This window comes from Scardinius erythrophthalmus (genome assembly GCF_964197995.2).
Source record: "Scardinius erythrophthalmus genome assembly, chromosome: 9".
Classification (NCBI taxonomy): Eukaryota; Metazoa; Chordata; class Actinopteri; order Cypriniformes; family Leuciscidae; genus Scardinius; species Scardinius erythrophthalmus.
Window position 1 is genome coordinate 42073257 of NC_138229.1, and position 25061 is coordinate 42098317.

The 25061-nt window shown below is 43.0% G+C and overlaps 1 protein-coding gene across 7 annotated transcripts in view; it reads right to left on the reverse strand.

The window, feature by feature from the left end:
- Nucleotides 1–23843, reverse strand: part of LOC308695869 (NACHT, LRR and PYD domains-containing protein 3-like) — a gene marked incomplete at its 3' end in the record, with an annotated part of 41748 nt that extends 17905 nt beyond the window's left edge. For 3 of the 7 annotated variants that reach the window (XR_014030742.1, XR_014030743.1, XM_081374122.1), the window contains exons 1-9: nt 23567–23843; nt 20566–20694; nt 19859–19963; nt 19598–19682; nt 19138–19333; nt 17213–19043; nt 14095–14259; nt 2442–2615; nt 1583–1753 (exon numbers count right to left, since the gene is read on the reverse strand). Coding sequence is in view for 5 of the 7 variants with exons in the window: in XM_081374122.1 (XP_081230248.1) it covers nt 1583–1753; nt 2442–2615; nt 14095–14259; nt 17213–19043; nt 19138–19333; nt 19598–19682; nt 19859–19963; nt 20566–20624 (2786 nt within the window). Of the gene's footprint in view, nt 1–1582; nt 1754–2441; nt 2616–9409; nt 13724–14094; nt 14260–17212; nt 19044–19137; nt 19334–19597; nt 19683–19858; nt 19964–20565; nt 20695–23566 lie in introns of those variants that run through there. The other 4 variants (XM_081374123.1, XM_081374121.1, XM_081374120.1 and 1 more) reach the window with 4 other exon arrangements.
- Nucleotides 23844–25061: the final 1218 nt, after the last annotated feature.

Here is a 25061-nt window from a genome sequence, read left to right on the forward strand (position 1 = left end):
CCACAGAAATAATCAGTTTGCAAAGACTGTATCAATCAAAGCTCAGCTTTGGGAAGGGAAGATATACAGGTGAAGATAAGGAGACTGAGAGAAGAAGAAAGAGAGGATGTGATGGAGATGAGAGAGTAAGAGCAGATTTTGCACAAGCGTGCCGCACAAGCCCTGAAAAGTGAAGCCAAAACGTCTTGATCGCCCCCCGGTGACTGGTCCTAGTATAGGTCATAAGCCCCGCCTCCCCGTGTTATTCAACGGGACGCGAGACCAACTAAACAATTAAATTACACTTCAAATATCTTTTTTCCAAAGGTGGTTTCTTTCATTTGCTGTCATTTTTATCACGCTGATGTAAGTTCAAGTGTCTGTTTCAAAAATAAGTTGGTTTTTAGTTAGTTACGTGATGCGGTGGTGTAACGTCATGATTGACAGCTGTGATTGACAGGTTCTCGAGCGAAGTAGTCACTGAAGCACCAACGGACATTTTTTTCGGGATCTTCGGAGGACTGAGGAGATTGTATTTACTTTATTTTAACAAGCCTCTTGTCGTACTGCAATCAATTTTTAAAAAAGTGTGCAGAATCCACTCTCCCTGAGTGCATTCTGCGAGAGTGAGGGCAGAGCGTTGATTTCGCGGCTTTACTTCCTGCTCACTACTGCGCAGGTCTGGTCCCGAGATCGCTACTGCGCAGACTCAAGTTCCAATATGTCAGCGCCATATCGGGACTCTGGCGGCTTCAGTTCTCATCAATGGAAGAGAGCGAAGGTGCGTCGTCCATCTTTTTTTACAGTCTATGGTTTTGCACACTGTCTAATTAAAAGTGTCTGTATAACATGTGCTCTTTTATCAATTTTCAGTGCTTGTTTTGTTTATTTTATGGATGGCTCAGCTAAACAGGCCAATAAGAAACTATTAACTACTATTATTCCTTTTATACAGACGTTTTAATTAGACATTAGTATAATTACGAATCTACAAATGTATAAAACGTCTACAAATGTATAAAACTGATCAGAGATCAGGTTAAACCCACAGACACTCGTTCAATCTTAGTAAATCTGCATGATTCATGGGTTCACAGAGATCATCGCCCCCCCCAGTGGAGAACCATTGACATTTCGAAAGTTATGACATAACTAAGCCTCGTTTACTGAAATCATGTGACTTTGGCAGTTTGATATACACTCCGAACCACTGATTCAAAACAAAAGATTCGTAAAGGTTTCGTAGCTTCATGAAGCGTGTTTTGAAAGCATTTACATTTTGGGAAATACAAACAATGAATTGAAAGCCGTTATGAACATTTCTGATTCTGATGTCACAAAAAACATTGTTCTGCCTCTACAGAAACTGAAATAATTATTGACCCATGAACCAACTGTCTGTCTTAACCAAATATTTAAAGCTTGATATTACGTTTTAATTGTGTTTTTATTTGCTGTTTAATTTTATTACTTTAAATTGTTGTGGCTCTGTGTGACTCTGAGGAAAAAACTGCTCTGACTCAAACAAGTGAGGAAATATTATCATCAGCTAACATTTCTACTAAAAGTAAAGTAATATTAGAAATAAATTAGCAATACTCACGTCAGTGTGTTGAGTTGACAGTGTTTATCCTGCAGTAGAGCAGCGATCTGATTCACTCGTGTGTCTCCTAGTTCATGTTCACTCAGATTCAGCTCTTTCTGGAGAAACGGGTTTTTACCCACAACTCTATTCACATACTGACAGGCTTCCTCTGCAGCAGGACTCAAAAACCTGCAGAAGAGTCAATTCAGTTCTCAAATAAATCTCTGTTGCATTACAAAAAAGATTGATATGATAAAGAAAATTCTTTGAACATTTAAATACACAAATAAATCTAAATTTAAAAGAAACTAGAGCGACACTCAGTCCTAAAGCAAACTCATAAGAGCAGAAACGTCTCACAGAGCAGAAGGGCAAAAGCTCACTAGATCATGGTTTTCAGTATGAATACAGAGTGTGAAATTAAGATCTTTCTGGCTTTTAAGCAGGAGAAGTGAGAAACGTCAAACTGCATGTTTGTGAACATCTGGAGACTCATAGACCTGCTATAGAGAGATGCAGTGAATCTGGGCTTGATGGAAAACAATTGTGTTCAGAAAACTATTTCACTAAAAGGTTATCTAGAATTGTGATGAGAAGTGTGCACAAAAATAAAATTGTGCATTTCAATTATCAAGGTATACTCCAGAATAGCAGCCCATATACTGACCCATAATGTCTATTTGACCTTTAGCTCGTATCACAACTAAACTGTGTTGACGTTTATCATCATCATGACAGAACCTGCAGCATCTGATCTGATCTTGATCATTTTGATGCAACAAATTGTCAAGCTAATTGTATAGCTAAAATAATATATTAGTTATGAATATTTAGCCTCCATATAACTAATTTAGTTAATTATTTGATCCCGTCTCACCTCAGCGTCTTCAGTTGACAGTCTGGATCCTGCAGTAAATCATTGAGCTTCTTCACTCCTGATTGTCCAGGATCATTTCCTGTGAGATCCAGCTCTATCAGGTGTGAAGGGTTTGATCTCAGAGCTGAAGCCAGAGCTTTATAACCTTCTTCTGTCACACTGCAGTTAGAGAGTCTAGAACAGGAATGAAAGCATTCAGCTGATTAATCAGTTAAACCAGAACAATATAAATCCTTAAACTTGAATTTTATTTTGTTCTTTGTACAAATGCATTGAAAGTTAGTTGCAAAAACTGACAACTGAATATGGAGGCAAACAAAAGGCACAGAAATCTTTAATATGTTAGACATCAAGACATAATTATTTAAAACTGTGTAAGCCCGTTTACCGGTCCAAATGGGGGTTTCCGCCAGAACGGGTGAAGGTCTTTCGTGTTACTGTCTTTCCACGTGGCAAAGTAATTTAATTCCATTTAAGCTTTTATCCATTTTATATCTGACTCCATTCTATCATGACCTCGAATTTAAGTTAGATTGCCAATTGGTTATTGGTCAATTATATAATAGTTTAGCAATACATTTGATTGTTCTATTTAATTCTGTACTTATATTTTACCCATTCATATTAGGTAGCTATGTCGCCTGAGATCGGTCACATTCATGCTCACACAATCTTATACTTTGGTATAGCCCCCGTGATTGCATACACTTGAAATTAAAGTAACGTTTACTTCAGTAGAGGTATGGCCACTTCTACAGAAGTCAACCAACTTTACTTGTCTTATAATAGCTTTGGATTGGCCATGCCGTGGTTTCCCACGTACACTTATCTAAAGTAACATTAAATTAAAAGGTAAGACACACCCAGATTTAGGTTGGTCAAGCAGCACTTTTGCTGCCCTAAATGGAAATTCACTTATTGTCTTTACAAAACACGTAGACTTGAATTAGCGCCAAAATATTAGTCGTCTAATTAGTCGACTAATTTGACGCAAAACTTGCAGTAACATACAAATCAGTTTAATCTACCTGGGAAAACTATTTCAAAGTCAGTCGGAATAAAATCAAATGTAACAATTTATTATATCAGGTAAATGTATCATGCCAATTACATAATCAGTTAAAAGGTAATGAATACAAAACATCAAATGCTCTGGAATAAAGAGAGAAGATGCAAACCTGACATTATAAAATACATGATGTAGAGTGCCTGCATACACTCTATATCACAGGCTAATTTGAGCTACAAATCGCCACAAGCCTTCTTCAGCATCTCCCTAAACACTCAGACCAAGGCAGAAACCTCTTTCCAAATGTAAACATGAGTTCACAGTGGGAATTTGCATTAATCACCGTCCCAGACTTACTGGGGACAGAAGTTGAGGGAATGATGTGTAAATTGGGAGGTGATCAACTCAAGTGTGATTGTGTCTCGAATGGGCATGGTAATATAGCAAGAGAGTTCAAATGTTAATTTCCTTGTTTTCTCAGAGAGTTGCCCTCTCTTCCAGTTCTTCCAGTTTATCCAGTCGTACAACTGTACAGATCTGAAAGTCTGTGATCTGAATGATCCACAACAAGTAACCTGAAAATGGTCGGACAATGAGAAAATTAAAGTTCACGTCGGTAAGAGTTACCAACGAATCGGGATCACGCTAGAAAGACCAATTGCCTTAGAGTGAAACTAAAAAGAGCCAATGAACATTGGCATGCAAGACTTGCATTCTGCGCCCCGCCTGGCAGTGCAGGTATAAAGCGGAAGCGCGAGGATACACAAATCGATTTCTGCTTCAGAGCCGACCGGTTGTGCCCTCTAAGTGAATGAGCATTCGGATAGTGTTTTCCACAAGCTCAACAAGTCTGCTGTTTCAAGACCTCTCTGTGTTGGTGTTACGGCATTTCAGTGATCTTCACGAGTCTCCCAGGTAACGGCTGTTACTTCACGCAATCTGCTTCTTTCAAAGAGCTGTTGTCACAGCTGGTATCCGGTTGAGTGCACACAGTGGGCTTGCAGTTTCCCCGCTGTGTTGCCACGTTGATCCCTGTGTGCTTCAGCACAATAAGAGAGTGTTTCTGAAAGAGCAACACGAGTGAAGATCGCGTCCTTTTCAGGATGACGTTTCATCCGTGTGTTTCTGGATGTGGTCAATATCTGCCACCGGTTGATGGTCACAATCGCTGCCTCTTGTGTTTGGGCCTCGCGCACGCTGAGGCAGCGCTTGTGAATGAGGCATGTTCCCACTGCGGGAACATGACCATCGCGATGTTAAGATCGAGACTGAGAACCCTCAGACGAGGGGGAGTCTCTTTGGAGATTCCCCGATCTAGTGCTTCTTCTGGTTCTTTCAGAAGAAGGCTACTTCAGCTAATCCCATTGGTGGTCTGAGGATCCCAATGAGGAATGACCCGCCGGGTGAAAGACCCCCACGGGCCCCTCACTCCTCTGCATCGCTGCCACCGGAGTCTTCGCAAGGGACCGCTGGGCCATCTCATGTGGCTCTGGTTGTTTCCTTCGAAGCTCCGCCGGAGGACCAGATGTCGATCGCTGCATTGGAGGGAGAGCGGTCATCTTCTGGGGATGACAACTCGGCTGCGTTGCCCCCTTCGGGTGTGGTAGCGTTGCCCGAGCCGGACCCGGAAATGGCCACTATGCTTGCCCGGGCGGCTGCGAGTGTCGGGCTCGTGTGGGATCCTCTACCGTGTCCCGAACCCTTGCGGCTCGACGATTGGTATCTTGGGGCGGGCCGTGCTGGTTCTCAGTGCGCCGCCCCAGTCCCTCTGACGGCCCGACACAGATCGACTCCCTCCTCCTCCCTCACCACTCTCGATAGTGGGGCAGTGAAGGGATACGAGGGCATCCCCCCAGTGGAACGGTCTGTGGCGATGCAATTGTGTCCCAAGACTGCGTCCACCTGGTGGGGTAACCCCACGCTCCCCTCCCACGCATGTAGGTTATCTTCCAGTCTGACTGGAAAGGCTTACAATGCGTGTAGAGAAGCTGCTTCTGCCCTGCATGCCATGGCGCTTCTCCAGGTCCACCAGGCCAAAGCGCTCAGTGACAGGCAGGAGGGTGGTACTGACCCATGGGTGCTCCAAGAGCTGCGTACGGCGACGGACCTCACGCATGTTCCCTGGACCGGGCGATGTCCACACTCGTGGTCCAGGAGCGACACCTGTGGCTCACCCTGGCCGATATGAGGGAGTCGGACAAGAGTAAGTTCCTGAACTCCCCAATTTCCCAGGGTGGCCTCTTCGGCGACGCGGTGGAGAGCTACGGCCAACAGTTCTTGAGGTCATCAAGCACATCATGCCCCGGAAACAGGCTGCTGCTGCCCAGTCTTTGCCGGCTGCTCGTTGCCGAGGGCGCCCTCCTGCCGCCGCCTCCGCCCCTGCTCAGCCTAAGCAGCAGCCTCCACCTAGGCAGCAGGGTGCCGGCCGCAAAAGAGCTGCCCAGCCTGTTCGGAGTTCGTCTAAACCTCCAGGCAAGATGAGAGGGAAGTGACCCTGAGACAGGCGACCCAAGAGGATGTGACTGCTGCTCTCCAGGAATGCGTGTCTGCATCACTCCTTCCCCCGGAAGAGGGCCGGGTGGAGAATCTTTGGTTCCGTTTTGTTTCTGTTCCGCCGCTAGCCGGGTACCCAAAACCTCAATAAAAGAGCAGTTTCCACTTCCCCTGGGTCACACACGGCCGAGACTGGCAGTCAAGGACGACGCTCAATTGCCTCGCCGCTCCCAGTCTCCCCCGTCCAAGAGGGCCAGAATGACAGTGTGCGCCGCCACGTTGCCTCGGCGCTCTCATTCCCCTAGCCCCAGCACTCAGATGGCAGTGACGCCGCCCAGGCCTCGTCACTCTCATCTCCCACTGGGCAAGGAGGGTCAGAAACCTGGACTCAATGCCCCCGGGCCTCACTCCTCGTTTCCCCTCCTTCCTTCACCTCTGGGCAACGAGCAGCCGAACGCCTCTGGGCCTTCCCTGTCATCTGCCCCCTCGTGGAAGTTGGCTGGAGTTGCTCCGCACACCCAGACCCCACTCTCGGCCGCTTCAATGCCTCTGGAGTCGAGTCTCTGCCTTCCACCACGCTGCCCCACCCAGGGTACGCCAGTGGTCAATCCGGCTCGGCTATGCAATTCAGTTTGCCCGCTGGCCTCCCAAGTTCAGGAGCATCCGGTTCACCCATGTGCGGAGCTGCAATGCCCCTGTCCTGAGGAAAGAGATCGACGTCCTGCTGGCGAAGGACGCGATCGAGCCGGTCCCTCCAGCCGAGATGAGGTCAGGGTTTTACAGCCCTTACTTCATTGTACCCAAGAAAGGCGGTGGGTTACGACCAATCCTGGACCTGCGAGTTTTGAATTGGGCCCTGCACAAGCTCCCGTTCAAAATGCTGATGCAGAAACGCAACTTCGAGTGCATCCGTCCCCGGGATTGGTTTGCAGTGATCAACCTGAAGGACACGTACTTTCATGTCTTGATTCTTCCTTGACACAGACCGTTTCTACGTTTTGCGTTCGAGGGTCGAGCATATCAGTAAAAGGTCCTACCCTTCGGGCTGGCCCTGTCACCCCATGTCTTCACGAAAGTCGCAGAGGCGGCCATTGTTCGCATGAGAGAACGTGGCGTTAGCATTCTTAACTTATCTCAAAGACTGGCTCATAATAACTCACTTGCGGGATCTGTTGAGCGAACACAGGGACATGGTGCTTCGGCATCACAGTCAGCTGGGGCTTCAGGTCAACTGGGAAGGGAGCAAACTCTGCCCCACGCAGAGGATCTCTTATCTCGATATGGAGTTGGACTCGGTCAGTCAGACCGCGCCTCACGGAGGCGTCCAGTCAGTGCTCAACTGCCTCAAGTCCTTTCAAGGCAAGTCAGCGGTCCCACTGAAACAGTTTCAGAGGCTCCTGGGGCATATGGCAGCCGCAGCAACGCCGCTCTGTCTGCATCAATATGAGACAGCTTCAGCGCTGGCTTCACGATCGAGTCCCAAGATAGGCGTGGCAGAGCGGTGCGTTCCGGTAGAACATCACCCCACACTCACCGTCACCATCGCCAAACCTTCAGCCCTTGGTCAGACCCTGCATTTCTACGGGTCGGAGTGCCCTTAGTCCAGGTGTCCAGGCATGCTGTGGTTTTCACAGATGCTTCTGCCAACAGCTGGGGGGCCACGTACAACGGGCATGCAGTTTCGGGTCTGTGGACGGGGCCCCAACTGCATTGGCACATCAACTGCCTAGAATTGCAAGCAGTACGCTTTGCCTTGTGCCGCCTCAGAGGGCTACTTCAGCACAAGCATGTACTGGTCCATACGGACAGCACTGCAACCGTTGCGTACATCAACCGCCAAGGTGGTCTACGCTCCCGTCGTATGTTGCGACTCGCCCGCCATCTCCTCCATAGGGCGGTCACTTCAAGCCATTCACATCCCTAGTGTGCTCAACCGTGCAGCCGACGAGCTCTCACGGCAGCCGCCCCTGCAGGCATTTTCGGTCGACGAATCGTACCTAGAGTTCGCGCCAGACTTCTCTCACGTTGTTCCGAGACCCCGGCCCGGATATTTGCCCAAGGTTCCTATCACTCCGTTTAGAGATCAGGTAGTGAACCTGCAAGCACTGCCCCCGGAGGAGGCAGACCCAACCCTGGCTTTCCTCTGTCCTGTTCGCGCTTTGCGCTGCTACATTGACAGAACTCAAAGCTTTAGGACCTCAGACCAGCTCTTCGTCTGTTATGGAGGCCAGCAGAAGGGGAAGGCTGTCTCCAAGCAAAGGTTAGCCCACTGGTTAGTGGATGCTATCGTCCGGGTGTGACACCCAGGACTCGCCAGAGCTCTTATTCTGATATTTCACGAGTTCACATGTTAATGAAATCTGATGTAATATTATAATGCGTATTTGGCTTGCTGTCCGGGGGGAGGGCTCCGAGCTCGGAATTCGGCCCGACCCCAGAGTACTCCCCCCTATGAATGTATAGATCATAGGTATCTATGAGCAGGCCCATCTGAATGTGAGGTGATGGGGTGGTGGCGGGATGCTGAGAAATTTGTCATGAGACAGGAGGTAAGGGAAGGCTTTATTTATACTGGCTTCTTCTTGTGCTGATTGGATGATTACCTGAACATGCTCCTCCCGAACTTTGTTACATAAAACTTCATTTCACGAGTTCACATGTTAATGAAATCTGATGTAATATTATAATGCGTATTTGGCTTGCTGTCCGGGGGGAGGGCTCCGAGCTCGGAATTCGGCCCGACCCCAGAGTACTCCCCCCAAAAAGCCAGATGAACGCAGGACAGCGAGCGTAGAATTAATCCCCCCAAAATGTGAAGGGTATGTATTTACCAAGGAACGAGCTTGCCTATTCGACTGGGAAGGCTCTCGCGACGTCCGACGGGAACTTGGATGCTCACGGCATCGGACGGATGAGCCCGTTCTGCAGTTGAACTGACAGCTCGATGACGCAAGAATTATGCGAGCGTAAATTTGAGAACGAGCTTAACCGTTCACCCAGGAGGGCTCTCGCAGCATCCGACGGGAACTTATATGCTCACGGCATCGGACGGGTAAGCCTCGCTAGGTTGAACGGAGGGCGCCCGCTGGACTCGGTCGGGAGGGTTCGACCGGCGCTTCGACGGGGCTGGGGCACGGGAATAGACCCCTCGCGGCCCGACGAATGGGGAGCCCACCTAGCGACACGAGCGCGGCCGTCCGGCGACGACTAAGACAGGCAGGCTCTCACTGCAATTCGAACAGGAGGGCTCGACCGGCGCTTCGGAAGGGGGACTGAGCCCGGCCCACGAGCGGGGAGCCGTCACTGCGTGCGAACGGGGGAGCCTGCAATTGATTGTAAAAATGTTATAATTATTGAAGCGAGTGTAAATACGGCGAGCAAAATAGATTCGGAAGTGGGTTTTGAACTGATATCGGTGCGGAAGGTGACGAAGGATGTGATGTTGCAGGTGATGGAAATGAATGATCTAATTAGTTAGGGCTTGGTGGGCGTTTCTGATGTGGAAGCGGCTGGATCTAATGTAAGTTTTGAAAGCTTCAGATGACCAGCGACCGAGGGTTTGAATTTGTTGATGGGAGAGACCTTTTTGTGCGGCTGTGGTAGCTGCTCCGATGCGGAATGAGTGGCTAGAGAAATGATCTGCTGTGACGCCGGATTTGATGAGGACTGCTTTAAGGTGCTTTTGGAACCAAAATCTCGTAGCTGGATGATTGGAGTCGTTAGTGAAGAGTGGGTCGAGTGGGGATTTGGACGTGGAACGTTTGTACTGCAGGTAGTTAAAAAGAGCATGGTACGGTTGGATGGGAGTTTGTAAATTAAAAATATATACGAAGTGACCTTTTTTAGCTTTGTCAGTTTTACTTTGTTTGATGAAAAATGATATGGTTTCATGATCTACGATCTGTAGGTCTGAAATTGTAGGATGAATGTTTGGGTCGAATAAGGAAGTGATGGTCAATTCGGAGCAGCGGAGGAAACCGAAGAATGCTAGGATGAACATAGCTTCTAATGTATAGGCGGTGTTGGTGGAGTGGTATCCAAGACGGAGTGATGAAATGCATCTGGTGAGTATATTGATTGTGATTGGTTGTCTGGTGTCTGGGCGAGTGGGCCGGGTTCTTTGGATTCCCTTAATTAGAAGGGACGTTTGGGAGTTATTAATTGCAGGTGCGGGTTTACCGTGGATTAATTTATGGAAGAATTGAATGCCGCTTAGATAGCTTTTGATGGATCCAGCTTGGAGACCTTTAACTGAATTAAGGTGCGATATGAACGAAGTAACTGTTAGAAGAGAGAATTCGGGAAACGGCAGGTTGTGAGAGAGGTGGAATGACTTGAACGATTTCCACGCGGTGTAATATGTTTGCAGGGTTCTGGGAGAAACTGCTTGGAGGATGGAATCGATGGACGTGTCCAGGAGGGATTTTAGCGGATGATTTATGGGAAGATCAGCTGAGAATAAGGAGGTACTGGGGTTGGAGTGGGGTCTGCTTCTGGTGCCAGCATCCTGAATTTCTGAAAAGAGAAACGGGAGAGAGAGTCAGCGATTTGGTTTTGAGCCCCTGGAACGTGTTTTGCAGTTATTAAGAACTGGTCACATGCGGAGATCCAGATAAGGCGTCTGAGGAGTGGCATTAACGCAGGTGAGCGAGAACGACCTTTGTTAATGCAATGAACGGTTGCTTCGTTGTCGCAATGGATTTGGATGCTTTTTGATGACCACTCTTTCCCCCATAGGGAAGCTGCGACAACGATCGGGTAGAGCTCGAAAAGGGCCGAGGAGGCTGAGGACTGGGGTGTGTCTAGGAGCTGGGGGGGCCAGGGAGACGCGAACCAGCGTCCTTGATAATAGCCGCCGAAGCCGGTCGAGGGAGCTGCGTCTGTAAACAATTTGATGTCGAGGGGGAGAGAGATAAAGTCGTCGTAAAAAAAAGTTAAGCCGTTCCACTGGTTAAGGAAATTCATCCATAGTTTTAGCTCGTTTTGGGACTCGTCAGAAAGGAAGATCCGATCTTCCAGCGCGTGAACGGATGAAGTGAGGGCGAGAAGATGCGCGATGAAGGGGCGGCCCTGAGGAATAATGCGTATAGCATAATTTAGGTGGCCCAGCAGCGAGAGAAGTTCGCGTTTTGAACAATCTGAGCTGTCTGTAAAATTGGATGCGATTAAGATGATACGATCTATTTTTTCCTTAGGCAGTGAGGCCTGGAATTTTACTGAGTCCAAATTGATGCCTAGGAACTCGATGGACGTAGTTGGACCCGATGTTTTCTCCTGGGCTAACGGAATCCCTAGTTCGGCGAAAACTTTTTGCACTGTGAGGAGGTGAGCCTCGGGGATGGCGTTGTATGGTGAAATTATTAGGAAATCGTCGAGCAGATGGAGAAGATGAGGAATTGCGTAATTATTGGAAAGGATCCAACATACAGCTTCAGAGAGAGTGTCAAAGATTTTCGGGCTGCTTTTGCAGCCGAAAGTTAAGCGCACGGCGAAATAATACTTGTTCCGCCAGTTTACACCAAACAAGTGCCACGAGTCAGGGTGGATTGGCATTACTTTGAAAGCAGAGGAGATATCTACTTTTGCAAGCCATGCGCCTCGTCCAGCTATTTTAATCATGGTTATGGCTTGCTCGATATCATGGTAGTTGAGAGAATATTCTTCGAGAGGGATGAGACTATTGATGCTCGGATATGGAGAATTATGGGGGGCTGAAAGGTCTATTATCAACCGCTTTTTTCCCGAGAATTTCCTGGTAGCCACGCCTATAGGGCTGATGCGAAATTTGTCGAACGGGGGAGCCTCGAAAGGGCCTATCATAAACCCGGAATCAATTTCTTTTTTAATTAGTTTATCTACTACTTCAGGCTCCGCTAAGGAGGACTGAAGATTGGCGCAGGTAATGTTTTGTGTGGGATGACTTTCTACGCCGGGTTTAAAGCCTTGGTTGAGACCTGTCAGCAAATAATTTGTGAAGTTGACATCTGGGTGGTGTGATAATTCCTTCGCCAAGCGGAAAACATTCACAGGAGTCGAGAGATAGTTTTTTGCATTTTTATTTACAGATTTTTTGACTGGGCAAACCACGCGGGCGTGTGCGCCGCCACAGTAATCACAGACGTGGAGAAAACGACAACGTTGTCTTGGGCATCTCCCTTCATTGAAGTTTCTGCAAACTTGTCTGTCGGGTGCCGTGTATGGTGCTCTGATCGAACAATCTTCTTTTGCGGGTCGCGGAACGTAACTTGTGGATTTTATGGTATTTTGCTCTGGGCAGGGAGGGATCGATGGATTGATTTGGGGGCATGCCGTGGTGACATGGCTTGTGGATCTGCAGATTGCGCAGGAAATGTTTCTACACCCGAGGAAGACTCGGTTATGGAGATCAGTGTCCAACGCTCCCCAATAGGGACACTGATTCCACTGGGAAACGCGGACGGCGCATTTTGCGGAAAACAATTTATGGTAAGTATAAAAATGACTACCCCCATAAGACAACGCGAGCTCCGCTATGATGGCAAGATAATCATTTAGCTCGCGCCGTCTATGGGGGAAAGTCGAGCATATAATTTCTGTGTAGCGGCTGAAAGCGATACAGAATTCGGCCAGTGATAATGTGCGTGATGTAATCCGCGAATTATTTTTTAGAGTGACTGAGATATCGCCACAGTCCACTTGGCGATTGGACTCGACTGGGGGAAACAAGGACAGGAGAGAACCCAAATCTACGTCTGCACCTGCGAGGATTTGGGCTCTGATGTTGTTCGTCACTGGAGGAGGTTCTGCGGCAACTGCATTCGGAGGGGCTGGCTGAGGAGTGGCTGAGAAGAGAGAGAAAGGAGAGCGCACTTGGAGTGGGTTAAAGGGAGGAAAAGTCGGGGCTGTGGCCGATTGCGGAGGCATCCTCGCGCAGAGATCGGCCCCCGGGATAGAAGGAGGAGGAATGGGAAGAGCATAGTGAGGAAGGGGAAGAGGAAGGAAATGCGCCGGCGAATGACCAGCTAACGGAGGCATCCTCACGTTAGGGTGAGCACCTGGCGCTTGGGAAGGAGGAAAACTGAAAGAAGTAGAAGGGAAGAAAAACATTTGGGGATCTTGTGTTAATGTAGAATTGCTGAGATCTGGAGCATGAGGTACCACGGTGGGAGGGGCAGAGGAGAGGAGTTGACCCGGAAAGGGTTGGCGCCCTTCCGCGACTGGATCCGGGGCGCGGCCCAGGCTAGCGGAAGGTCTGCGACGACGTGGCGCGGGGGCGGGGCCCGGCGCTGCGGGTGAGGAAGGTGTAGACGCTGCGGGACGAGCGATCGGGGCCCGGCGGGCCTTGCTCGTCCGAGCCGATGAGTTTGGAGCTGAAACAGAAGGGTGAGAAGATTGTAAGGTGACATATAAATCAAACAACTCTGCTTTTTTCATCCTGCGGGAAAAATTTGCATCTGAATTAATTAAGGCTTGTCTCAGCCCCTTAACTGTCCACTTCCCTATGGGAGGGATGTTTGGGGGCGCTGAAAGGTGGGAAGGCGCAGAGGAAGACGATGAGGAAGAAGATGAGTTCCTCGCTGGTGGTGGTGAGGGAAGTCTTCGGCGTCTCGGAGTGTGCGGAGAGGATCTAGAAGGCCGGCGTCCCCTGTTAGAGGATAGAGGCTCGATGTTGTTAGCTGCTGGAGAGGAAAGGGCCGCTGGATCAGCGGTTTGCGACGGAGACATCTCCGTGATGAACGAATCATCGTCGGAGGGGAAGAGCTCTAACTCGGACATGACGGCACGAAGGCGGAGTCCGATGCTGAGAAATTTGTCATGAGACAGGAGGTAAGGGAAGGCTTTATTTATACTGGCTTCTTCTTGTGCTGATTGGATGATTACCTGAACATGCTCCTCCCGAACTTTGTTACATAAAACTTCATTTAATGTTAGATTTTTCCTTTTCTTGGAACAAAATTAATGCTTAATGTCACTTCAATATTACTCGATGAAATAACACAACAACAATAAAACTGCACAATGACAGGATTGATATGGTATACCCACATTGTTACAAATAAATAAAAGATCTTTGAATGTTTCACAAAAGTTGTCTTGTACTTTTGCCTCCGGCATCGTCCTGTCAGTCATCGCACCTCACTCTAGTCATGTGACTCCTGTGGCTCAACTTACCTCAGTATCTCCAATTTACACTTTTTCAGTCCAGTGCAGAGCAGCTTCACTCCTGAATCCTGCAGATTATTATTGTTCATGTTCAGCTCTTTCAGATTGGTATCTGATCCAAGAACTGCAGCCAGAGCTGAACAGCTTTTGTCTGTTAAGTTACAATCATTTAACCTACAATAAGTCACAACACAGAATTAGATGGAACACATACAATACATATTCTATAAACAAATATTAAATACATTTTTACTTAAATATTAAATACATTTTTACATAAACAGCATATACAGCAAAGAGGCTGAGTTAAACTAACATTCATCTTCAAAAACTACTATTTCCTGTACATTAGTGTTTTTTATTCAGTGACAAATAACCTAGATAAAATGAAGCATGTTTGAAAAAATATTTGTGTAAAGCATTTATAGCTATAGGATTTTTTCTCTATTTATGTCACAGAGTTGAGGTTCTTGCAACTGTTGCCTGTGTCTTGCTTAGTTGGGGACACTTAATATTCAACAATATTATTGACTTGACTGCACCGACACCATTATATGAGACAGTTCACACTTTTATGGCAAGTTAAAGGCCTTTCGATATAATTCTACATGTCTTTTTGACATAAAATCTTTAATGCTTTGAGTAAAGCTAAGATTACTTAAACCTACAAACCTAAGAAATGTTATTTGTTTTTAATATTTCAAGATTAAGGTCAACCGATGGCTGATGCCGATATCTTAGAGAGCAGGGTGGCCAACGGGTGATATATCATTAATTTAAAGATAGGGCTGTGACGGTATGGAATTTTTTCTTACCGCGGTGAAGAAGCAACAAATCTCGCGGTTTGGCGGTTGACCGACAATATTTGAAAATCGATAATATTTTTTTTAAAATTACATTTATATCTGCATTTATGTCAAAAGAAACCTTAACTTTCAAACATCAAAATGTAATTTATTAATATGTATATTTTAATATTCATGTCAAAATGACATACAAACATCTTTTCCTATTCTATTTTGCCAGGAAACGCTTCCAACAGGCTTGCGTGTCGCGTGAAAAATAGGCGTTGGTTCTATTTCTAGCATGCAAGCGTTTTCCGCGCGGCTCGAGCCGCAACTGAGACGCGCGTGTCACGCAGGCAGTGTGCAAGCTCTAACCTGTTAACATGGGAGCCGAAATAAAAACGGACACGCCACGCAGCCAGTGTGTCGCCGACCTAAGGTAGGTGTGCTGCACTTAAGTCCAGCAAACGCCACAGGATGGTTAATTTTTCCTAAGATGTGGTCTTAAGTTAGTGGTATTTCCTCGCGAGACGGATACTTTTGTGCGACAAATACGGCATATTGCCTTGTCCAAATTCACCGGCTTCCCCTTAATTGTCACCTGCCTCAAAGGCGACACAGTATTTGGCTTCTTAAATGACACTAGATTCGTGGCTATTTTTTAAATCATTCGGTTAGCGCCGTCAACTATTATTGCCTATACCACATAAGAGAGATCGCTAATTTCAATTAAAATCTAACTCCAACTGTTTACGTTATGCTTGTCTTTTATGCCTGTGTTTGTTTGTATTTAATTGAACATTATCTGTAAACATCACAAAACCTAGCAGTTAATTAATAATAATCAGACACACACAAAATAATAAATCCCCCATATGTTTAACGGACTGGCCCTCCCTTGCGCAGGAAGCGTTTTTTTTTCTCCAGAAACCCTTGAACATGGGACTCGCAGAATACAGTAAATTATAAGCAAATATTAATGTGTTTATAGTTCATATCACAAACCATATGCACTACTGTAACTTTCAGCAAAAAAAAATGGTGATGACTTCACACATCTCATTAACGCGATATTGCGGTGATGCGGTTATCGTCACACCCCTATTTAAAGATAGTAAAAAAAAACATCCATAACAACTGCTGAAAATTAAATGTATAGTTATTTTACTTAATTACTAAATTAGAAAAATATATTTTAAAAAATTATATGTAAAAAAGAGATTTTGGAACAACAATTTAAAAAAAAAATTTGTAGAAAAACCATCTTAAAATGTGTACATCAAATACGATACAACAGGCTATTGATAAATGTTTATTTGTAAATATCTCGATCTACATATTGCATTACATTATTATTACATTAAACTACAGAATTACTCATAGAAATAAGCATTTAAAATTAGAGATGCACCGATTGATCGGCTGGTGACCGGAATTGGTCGATTTTCACGTGATCGCCATGACCGGCGACCGTCCGGTCAGTCGGACATATGCCGATTTTATGCCGGTCAAATGCACTTGAGCGCCACATGAATAACATTGCGCAACATCAGCATCACACATGCATACGGAACGCACATGTAGGAAACCTCGTGAATTACGGCCGTTACACGGGAATTACACACCGCAAATGTGAGCAGCGCGTATTTTTTTTGGCGTGCATGTTAATCAATGAGTGCATTCACACCGGGAGCAGTGGTTATGATTATAAAAAATAAATAAAGTAAACTAGCCAGAAATTATAGAAATATACAAATATCTTTATACTGCAAGGATATATATATTATATACTAAGGATATATATATATATATATATATATATATATATATATATATATATATATATATATATATATGTGTGTGTGTATTTCCCACACCAGGAGTAATTTATAGTTCTATTTTATAGCGATTATCTGTTCAAAAAAATTATCTATGTTCTATGCAAAATGTTCTATTAAAGAAAAGATAGAAAATAAATATTTGTGTATGCGGTTAGAAAAAATTAAATCGGAATCGGCCTAGAAAATTGTAATCGGTGCATCTCTATTTAAAATATCTAATTACTGGGAGAAACAGAGGGACAACTAATATATAATGTGGTAATATGATATGATACAAAACAAACATGCAAACATTTTTACATGTTTTTTATATTTTGTCTTTAGTTTTGATAAACTGTCTCCACACATACACACACATACACACACACACACACACACACACACACAAAAGCTTTACAGGTATAGGTTCTTGTTTATGATGGGGAATCACTATAGAGTAATGTAGATAAATGCATTTTTCAGATGAGAGCAAAACATGACAAAATATATTAAAAGACTTACAGAGCTCTTCTGGAGGTTTTGATGACTGCCGATAATCTAATGAGACACTCGTCTGATTTCTTGAATTTCTGAAGCTCAAACTCCTCCAGCTCTTCCTCTGATGTCAACAACACAAAGGCTAAAGCAGACCACTGGGCAGGTGAAAGGTCACCAGATGAGAGACTTCCTTTGCTAAGGTGGGTCTGAATCTCTTTCACCAGAGTTTGGTCGTTCAGTTCATTCAGACAGTAGAACAGATTGATGGATCTCTCTGCAGGAAGATCATCTTCTAATTTCTGCTTGATGTACTGAACTATTTCCTTGTTGCTCTGGTCAGTGCCGTCTTGCTGTGTCAACAGACCTCGTAAGAGTCGTCGATTGGACTGGAGTGACAGACCGAGGAGGAAGCGAAGGAAAAGGTCCAGGTGTCCATTGTCACTCTCGAGCGCCTTGTCCACTGCAGTCTTGAGAAAATCAATCATGGTGTCATTTCTGTTTTCCTGTTCTGTAGACTCATGCTCAAACACACTTGTCTTGTTGATGTCTAGAAACAGATGTGCATAAAGGGCTGCAATAAACTCTTGAATGCTCAAGTGAACAAAGCAGTACATGGTACCAAGAACGATCCCTGTTTCCTCCTTAAAGATCTGGGTACACATGCATGAGTACACTGATGCCTTATAGACGTCAATACCACAGGCTTCCAGGTCTGAGTCATAGAAGATCAGGTTGTTTCTTTCCAGCTGATGAAATGCCAGTTTCCCCAGTGAAAGGATGGCGTCTTTATCCCAGGAAACATCTGGTGTGTATTCTCCATCATATTTTCGGCGGCTCTGCTGGATCTGAAAGCGGAGAAAGTGTGTGTACATTTGTGTCAGAGTCTTGGGAGTGTCTTCAGTGTTTGATTCCTGCAGTGTTTTAGAGATCTCATCAGCCTGAGTGTTTTTCACATCATTATTTCTTTTCTCCTCCAGAATGTTCTGGAGAACAGTGGCTGAAATCCAGCAGAAGACTGGGATGTGGCACATGATAAAGAGACTCTTTGATTGTTTAACATGATCTATGATTGTGATGGCCTGATTCTGATCAGTGAATCTTTTTTTGAAGTACTCTTGCTTTTGTGCGTCGCTGAATCCTCGTATCTCTGTCAGCCGGTCGATGCAGTCAGGAGGAATCTTACTGGCAGCTGCTGGTCTGGTGGTGATCCAGATGAGAGCAGAAGGAAGCAGATTTCCCTTCATGAGGTTCGTTAGGAGAACATCCAGAGAGGCTGGTGACGATACATCACGCCACGTCTCATTACAATCAAACTTCAGAGGAAGGCGACATTCGTCCAGTCCATCAAGGATGAACAGCACTTTGAATCGATTCCTTCTTGTAAGGTTCAGTCCTTTTGTCTCTGGGAAAAATGTAGTTATAAGGTCCATCAAACTTAGTTTTTCTTTCTCCTTTAAGTTCATCTCTCTGAATGGAAGAGGAAATATGAAGCTGATATCTTGATTTTCTTTTCCTTCAGCCCAGTCCAGAACAAACTTTTGCACAGAGACTGATTTCCCGATGCCAGCGACTCCTTTTGTCAGTACAGTTCGGATCTCCTCGTCTTGTTCAGGTGCTTCAAACAAATTTGTGCAATCAACCTGTATCTCTTGTGCTTCATGACGCCTGGAAGCAACTTCAATCTGTCTCACCTCATGTTCAGTATTGACCTGTTCACTGCCGCCCTGAGTGATATAGAGATCTGTGTAGATGTTATTCAGAAGTGTGGAGTCACCTTGCTTCGCAATTCCTTCAAACACACATTGATACTTCTTCTTTAGGCCAAATTTCAGCTGATGAATGAAGAACAGCTCATCTAAACACAGGAACAGACAATAGATAGTTTTAGTCTTCATTTTCTCTCCTACATTTATAAGAGACAATTTGACAGATGATCATGAGTCTCTTACCTTCTAGAGCATCAGCGGCTTCATCTTGCTTCATCTCTCTCAGGTAATGTAGTGTGAGATCAAGAGCTGCTGATCTGATACTGGATCTATTCTCATTAAAGTCCTTCACAAAGTGTTGTGTGTTCTCTTTCTGTAATATTTTCTTTAACTTCTCCAGCTCATTCTTAATAAATGTGATTATTTTGCTCTCAAGATCCTACAAACAAAAGTAAGAGAAAAGACAGAATAACACAATTTAAGCCAAATTGTACATCTACATTTGGTCAACACTATTTATTCAGTAATTATAATACATGTACATTAAAAACCCAGTTAAAAGACTAACATGCTAACCAAGTTGAGCTAAAATGTCTTTAAAAAGAAAAATAAGTGATCAAGAAAAATTTAATTAAATTTTTTTGTTCAATAACATATTTGTTTGTTAGAAATATTAAACATTTATAAAAATGTGTTTTCCTACCTGGAAGATCCCTAGAAGATTGTCTTTGAAATGCTCGCGGTTCCTGTGAGTCTGAACGTCTGAGTCTAATATCTCATATTGAAGCCTGTAATCAAATTAGTAAAATAAAATACTAACTGATATTTTACAGAAAGAGAAATAAGCATTAACTGTGAATACTCTGATAAATATTTGATCTAAACATGTTTCATGATTGGTATTCACTGATACAACTTTTAAACACAGTCAATGTGTGACAAAAGAATTAGTAACACAAAATACCTTTTATTAGATGATGGTGTTTTCTCACTGAAGAGTGGTGGATAATCTTTAGACTGATCACTCTTCAGAGACACAGAGCTGGACACATGTGAGCCTGATCTTACACTGATGACAAAAAGAACAGAGAGAGAGAGAAAACACTTTAGTAAAGGAGGATCAACTGTGTGTGAAACACATCTGTGTCTCTATCTAATCCTCCACAGAAATACACACACTCACACAATTTACAGTTTTATAGTTAACAATCATTTTATTTACTGGCTCACATTAGTTTACCAATTTCTTTAATATACATGAGTGAGATTAAATATGTTGAGAATTATAATTTAAGAGAACATGTCAAGTTTTTGTTTATTGACAGAAAAGAGAGCAGAAATGTCTGTGCGACACAGTTTTGTTGGCATACTTGAATTAAATTAAGTGTATAGTTGTTTTCTAATGTCTATCAATAATTTTATGATCTAAAAACTAAAGTCATTTATTTGGATTAATTCAGCGTCTAGAAGGTTATTAACAAATTATTAACTGTGATATTTTCTATAGAGCAAACAGGGCTTTATAGATAATGTCAGTGTTAATTTAAAAATCTCAAAAGTGAAGTTGTGCAAAGCATTTGCAAATATAGAACAATGCTTAAAGTTTTATTATTGACAGGGAAACACAAAGTCCAGTCGAGTTTAAACTGATGAAAACAGACGCAGTCTTACCTGTGTTTCTCTGAGAGACTCATCTGAGAGAGAGAGTCCTTTCCTCTTTCCTCTGACATACTGCAGCTAAACTGACACTGAAAACTGATCAGCACTGCTTTCTGAAAACACTCAATCCTTCAGCATCACCTGGAAATGACACCATTTTACACAGATGAAGAACATCTTACTTAAGACAATAATGAAGAATGCTGAGTTATCATCAACAACAGCAACAGCAAAAACTATAAAATAAAGTGAGTTACAGACAAATATATTGGCATGTAAAATAACCGAATGGTCTTAATCATTTCAGATTGTTTAATGAGTTTAACTGACTCTAAATATGAATTCATTGGAGAACAGAAATTTACACTGTGCTGGGAAAACTGAACCCAATTTGTTATATTCTCTATTACAGTATAATATCATTTTACAATCATATTTTCAGGCGTGAAAAACCACTCCTGAAAACTGTACGTCAATGGACTGAGGATGGGAAGGAGGAGCTCAGAGACTGATTTGACTATATGGATTGGCGCATGTTTTTTGACGCATGCTCCGATCATCACAAACTGACAGACACAATTACATGCTATATCAAGTTCTGTGAAGAAACTGTTAACACCTCTAAGATAGTTCAGGTGTTTAGTAATAACAAGCCATGGCTCTCAAAGGATCTTAAAACGTGTCTGAATGAGAAAAGGGCTGCATTTTTGAGAGGAGAAAATGATGTAGTAAAGGAGAAAGAGAATGAATTTAAGCGTAAGGTTTTTATAGCAAAAATAGATTTTAAGAATAAGGTTGAACAAAGATTCTATACAGGCAATGCAAAACAAGCATGGGAGGGATTAAACACAATAATGGGTAGGGAAGGAAAAAAACAAAGTGTAAATGTGGCAGATCGTGGTAAATTTGTTAATTATTTAAACATCTTCTATGGAAGATATGATGTGAGAGACCCAAAAATAGGCTGTAGTATTACCTGTGATCAGATCGGTAGCTATGAACATATACAGCTTTCTGAAGAAGAAGTAGCCATGTGTCTCTCTAAAATTAGACCAAACAAAGCCCCTGGGCCTGATGGCCTCCAAGGAAGGGTGTTAAAGGCATGCTCTCAACAGCTTAAAGGGGTTCTCACTCAGCTATTTTAAATTTTGCTGAATTGTGGTGTTTTTCCAAATTCATGGAAGAAATTCACAATAATACCTGTGCCTAAAGTCTCTAAGGCTATAGCCCTTGGAGACTTTAGACCAGTGGCACTCACTCCACTCTTAGCTAAGTGTATGGAGAGAGTGGTCAGCACCCATCTTATGTCTTCTGTTGGGAATCAACTTGACCCCCTTCAATTTGCCTATAGGTCACACAGGGGTACAGAGGACACAACTCTTACTCTTGTAAATCAAATAGCTAAACATTTGCAACAACCAAAATCACTTGCTCAGGTTCTTTTTATTGATTTTACTTCTGCTTTTAACACTATGCAAATTGACATTCTTTTAGAACAACTTCATAGGATGAATGTGAATGGTGGGCTCATTCACTGGATTAGAAGTTTCTTAACTGACTGCCCTCAGAGAGTCTTAACGAATGGGGTCTACTCAGATGAGCTTGTTATAAATACTGGAGCACCACAAGGCTGTGTGTTATCACCTCTGTTGTTTTCAATTTATATAAATGATATGACTGTGCACAGCACCAATGTTAGTTTACTTAAATATGCTGATGACATGGCCTTGGTAGGACTTCTCACAGAAAATAATGCAGCACATGAGGAAGCTTACTTTAGCCAAGTCACTTTACTGCCATTGATCGCACTTTAAGTTTTAATGTTAACTCAGAGAGTATTTTTAAGAGAGCTAACCAGCGATTGTTTTTAATTAGAAAACTGAGGAGTTTCAGGGTCAGTCAACATATTCCTGAGATGGCATATAGGGGCCTTGTAGAAAGTATTTTACAGTTTAATGTAACAGCTTGGTATGGCAACCTGAATGTGAAAGATAAAAACAAGCTTTCCAAAATTGTTAATACGGCAGGGAAGGTGATTGGCAAGTCACAAAGGCAGCTTGGGGATGTATTTGATAAGGCGGCACTCAGGAAGGCCAGACAGATATCAGCAGACACCCAACACCCACTAAACTCAGAGTTTGAGTTGCTTCCATCTGGCCGTAGATTCAGGGTCCCAAGGGCGAGCCGGAACATCTATAAGAGATCTTTTATTCCCCATGCCATACATGAACTTAATCTAAACTGAAATCGTTTTTAAAAATGTGTTTATTGTAGGTCGAAACCTACCTTTATTTTAATCAGCTGCGCTGCTTTCCATTTTCTGTTGTTGTATGTTGATGGTGGTAGTATCGTACTCTTAACTGTGTGTATTTTAATGTAAGTTTAAATGTGGTGTCACTGATGTATTTCTGTTCGGAGAAGTCGAAGACAAATTTCCACTAAGGTGGACAATAAAGTCTAATGAATGAATGAATGAATTTACCCAATCTTTATTAATTGTTGAATCGTTTGTCATTTAATCATTACTTCAAGTTCACAATGGTGGTTGATTTCATTACTTTCAAATAATCCCAAAATAACTAATTACGTAAAAGTAACCAGAATTATAATAGACATACTGTATAACTGCTATTCATAATTGCTATATATGAACCAAAATATTCAGTTTAATAACAGCAGATTGTTGTTCATTGACGTTAGGCTTCATCTGTCTGTCAGAATAGAGAGCAGTAATACCAATCATCTGTCTATTTCACATCACAAAAACAACAGCCTAAAACGGAAGAGAAAATGTAAGAAAACTTTCAAAAACATATTTGTTTTCAATAACCCTTTCTCAATAAAACTTTTTGTGTTTTAACTTCAAAAGATTGTAATTTCTGGCAGATTCTTCGTCTGTTCGGAGTAGCAGAAGAACAGCCTTCTGTAACTTCACATTTAAATCACGCTTAATATACAATATGAAGTTCCTAATAATTACAAATGACTTTAATGGAGAATGTATTAAACTTACTTGCAGTCTTGTCCACTAAGAAGAGAATTTATAAGTATTTTAAACTCAGTAACGCTTGTTGTCAGTCCACGCGCGTCGTTCTCAGAATCTCTTGCTGGTCTCGATGGATTGTGGTTTAAACACATAAATGGCCGCGAGTGTTATTAGATTTGGTAATCATTGTGCTATTTTGACATCTGTAGACATGTTTTCTGGATCATAGATCAGATCAAATCCAGTGAGCAACAGATTTAGGTGTCAACATGTGTTGTTACTTCAGTTTTCCTCTTCTTCGTGTGTTTTACAGGAGGGTTTGGAACAGCTGAACAGTTGCACACCGACACCCGACACCCACTGCACTGGAGCGGGATATTATACCACATATATCTCTAAATATCTCACATATACCCCCCCCCCCCCCCACACACACACACACAAAAAAAAGTGTGTTTTTTATTATATTTTTCTGGATTCTGTTTTATGATTTAATACAACCCAGTTAACAATATTTGGTTCCCAGAACGTTATTTTCAGGTTCCCAGAACGTTCCCTGTTGGTTAGCTAGGAAAGTTTTCTTTACGTTAATAGAACGTTCCCTGAAGGTTCTCGGAAGGTTCTAATAATAAAAATAACTTTTCATAAATATACATGTAAATATATAGTAATATATATTATAATAATAATAAATATAATATAATAGTTTGTGATGCAAAGCTGAATTTCCAGCATCATTACTTCAGTCTTCAGTGTCACATGATCCTTCAGAAATCATTATAATATGATTTGATTCTCAAAAAAATTGATTATTATCAGTTGTACGGCTTCATATTTTTGTGGAAACTACGATACAGTTTTCAGTCTTCGTTGAACAGAACTTTCAAAAGAGCAGCATTTATTTGAAACATTTTTTTTTTTAAACAATTTTAAAGTTTTTACTGTGACTCAAATTTATCTTTTCTGTATAAACATTTTTTCAAAACAATAAATCTTAAAAATATTGAAAATGTTTATAAAACAGAACAATGACCAATTATAACCACATTAGAAAACAGTAAAGGGATAGTTCACACAAAAATGTAAATTCTGTCATTAATTACTGACCCTCATGTCGCTCCAAACCCGTAAGACTTTTGTGGAGAACACAAATGAAGATATTTTTAACAGATGCCTTGTGTGCGCAAACAATTACGTCTTTATTCACAAATGATGTATCTCCAACGCATGAGATGGCCGGCTCTCTCGCCAACACAACCCTGATGAATCGTGGTGCTCCGTGAACACGTGTCAGAGATGTATATTTTGTGAATAAAGATGCAATGGGTTTTTTTGCACACACAAAGCATTCACTTCACTTCATAAAGTTGAGGTTAAACCACTGGAGTCATATTGATTATTGTTATAATGTCTTTACTACCTTGAAAGTTGTAGTTGCATAAACTGTGAAATGGAGGGACAGAAAGCTCTCAGATTTCATTAAAAAGATCTACATTTGTGTTTCAAAGATGAACGAAAGTCT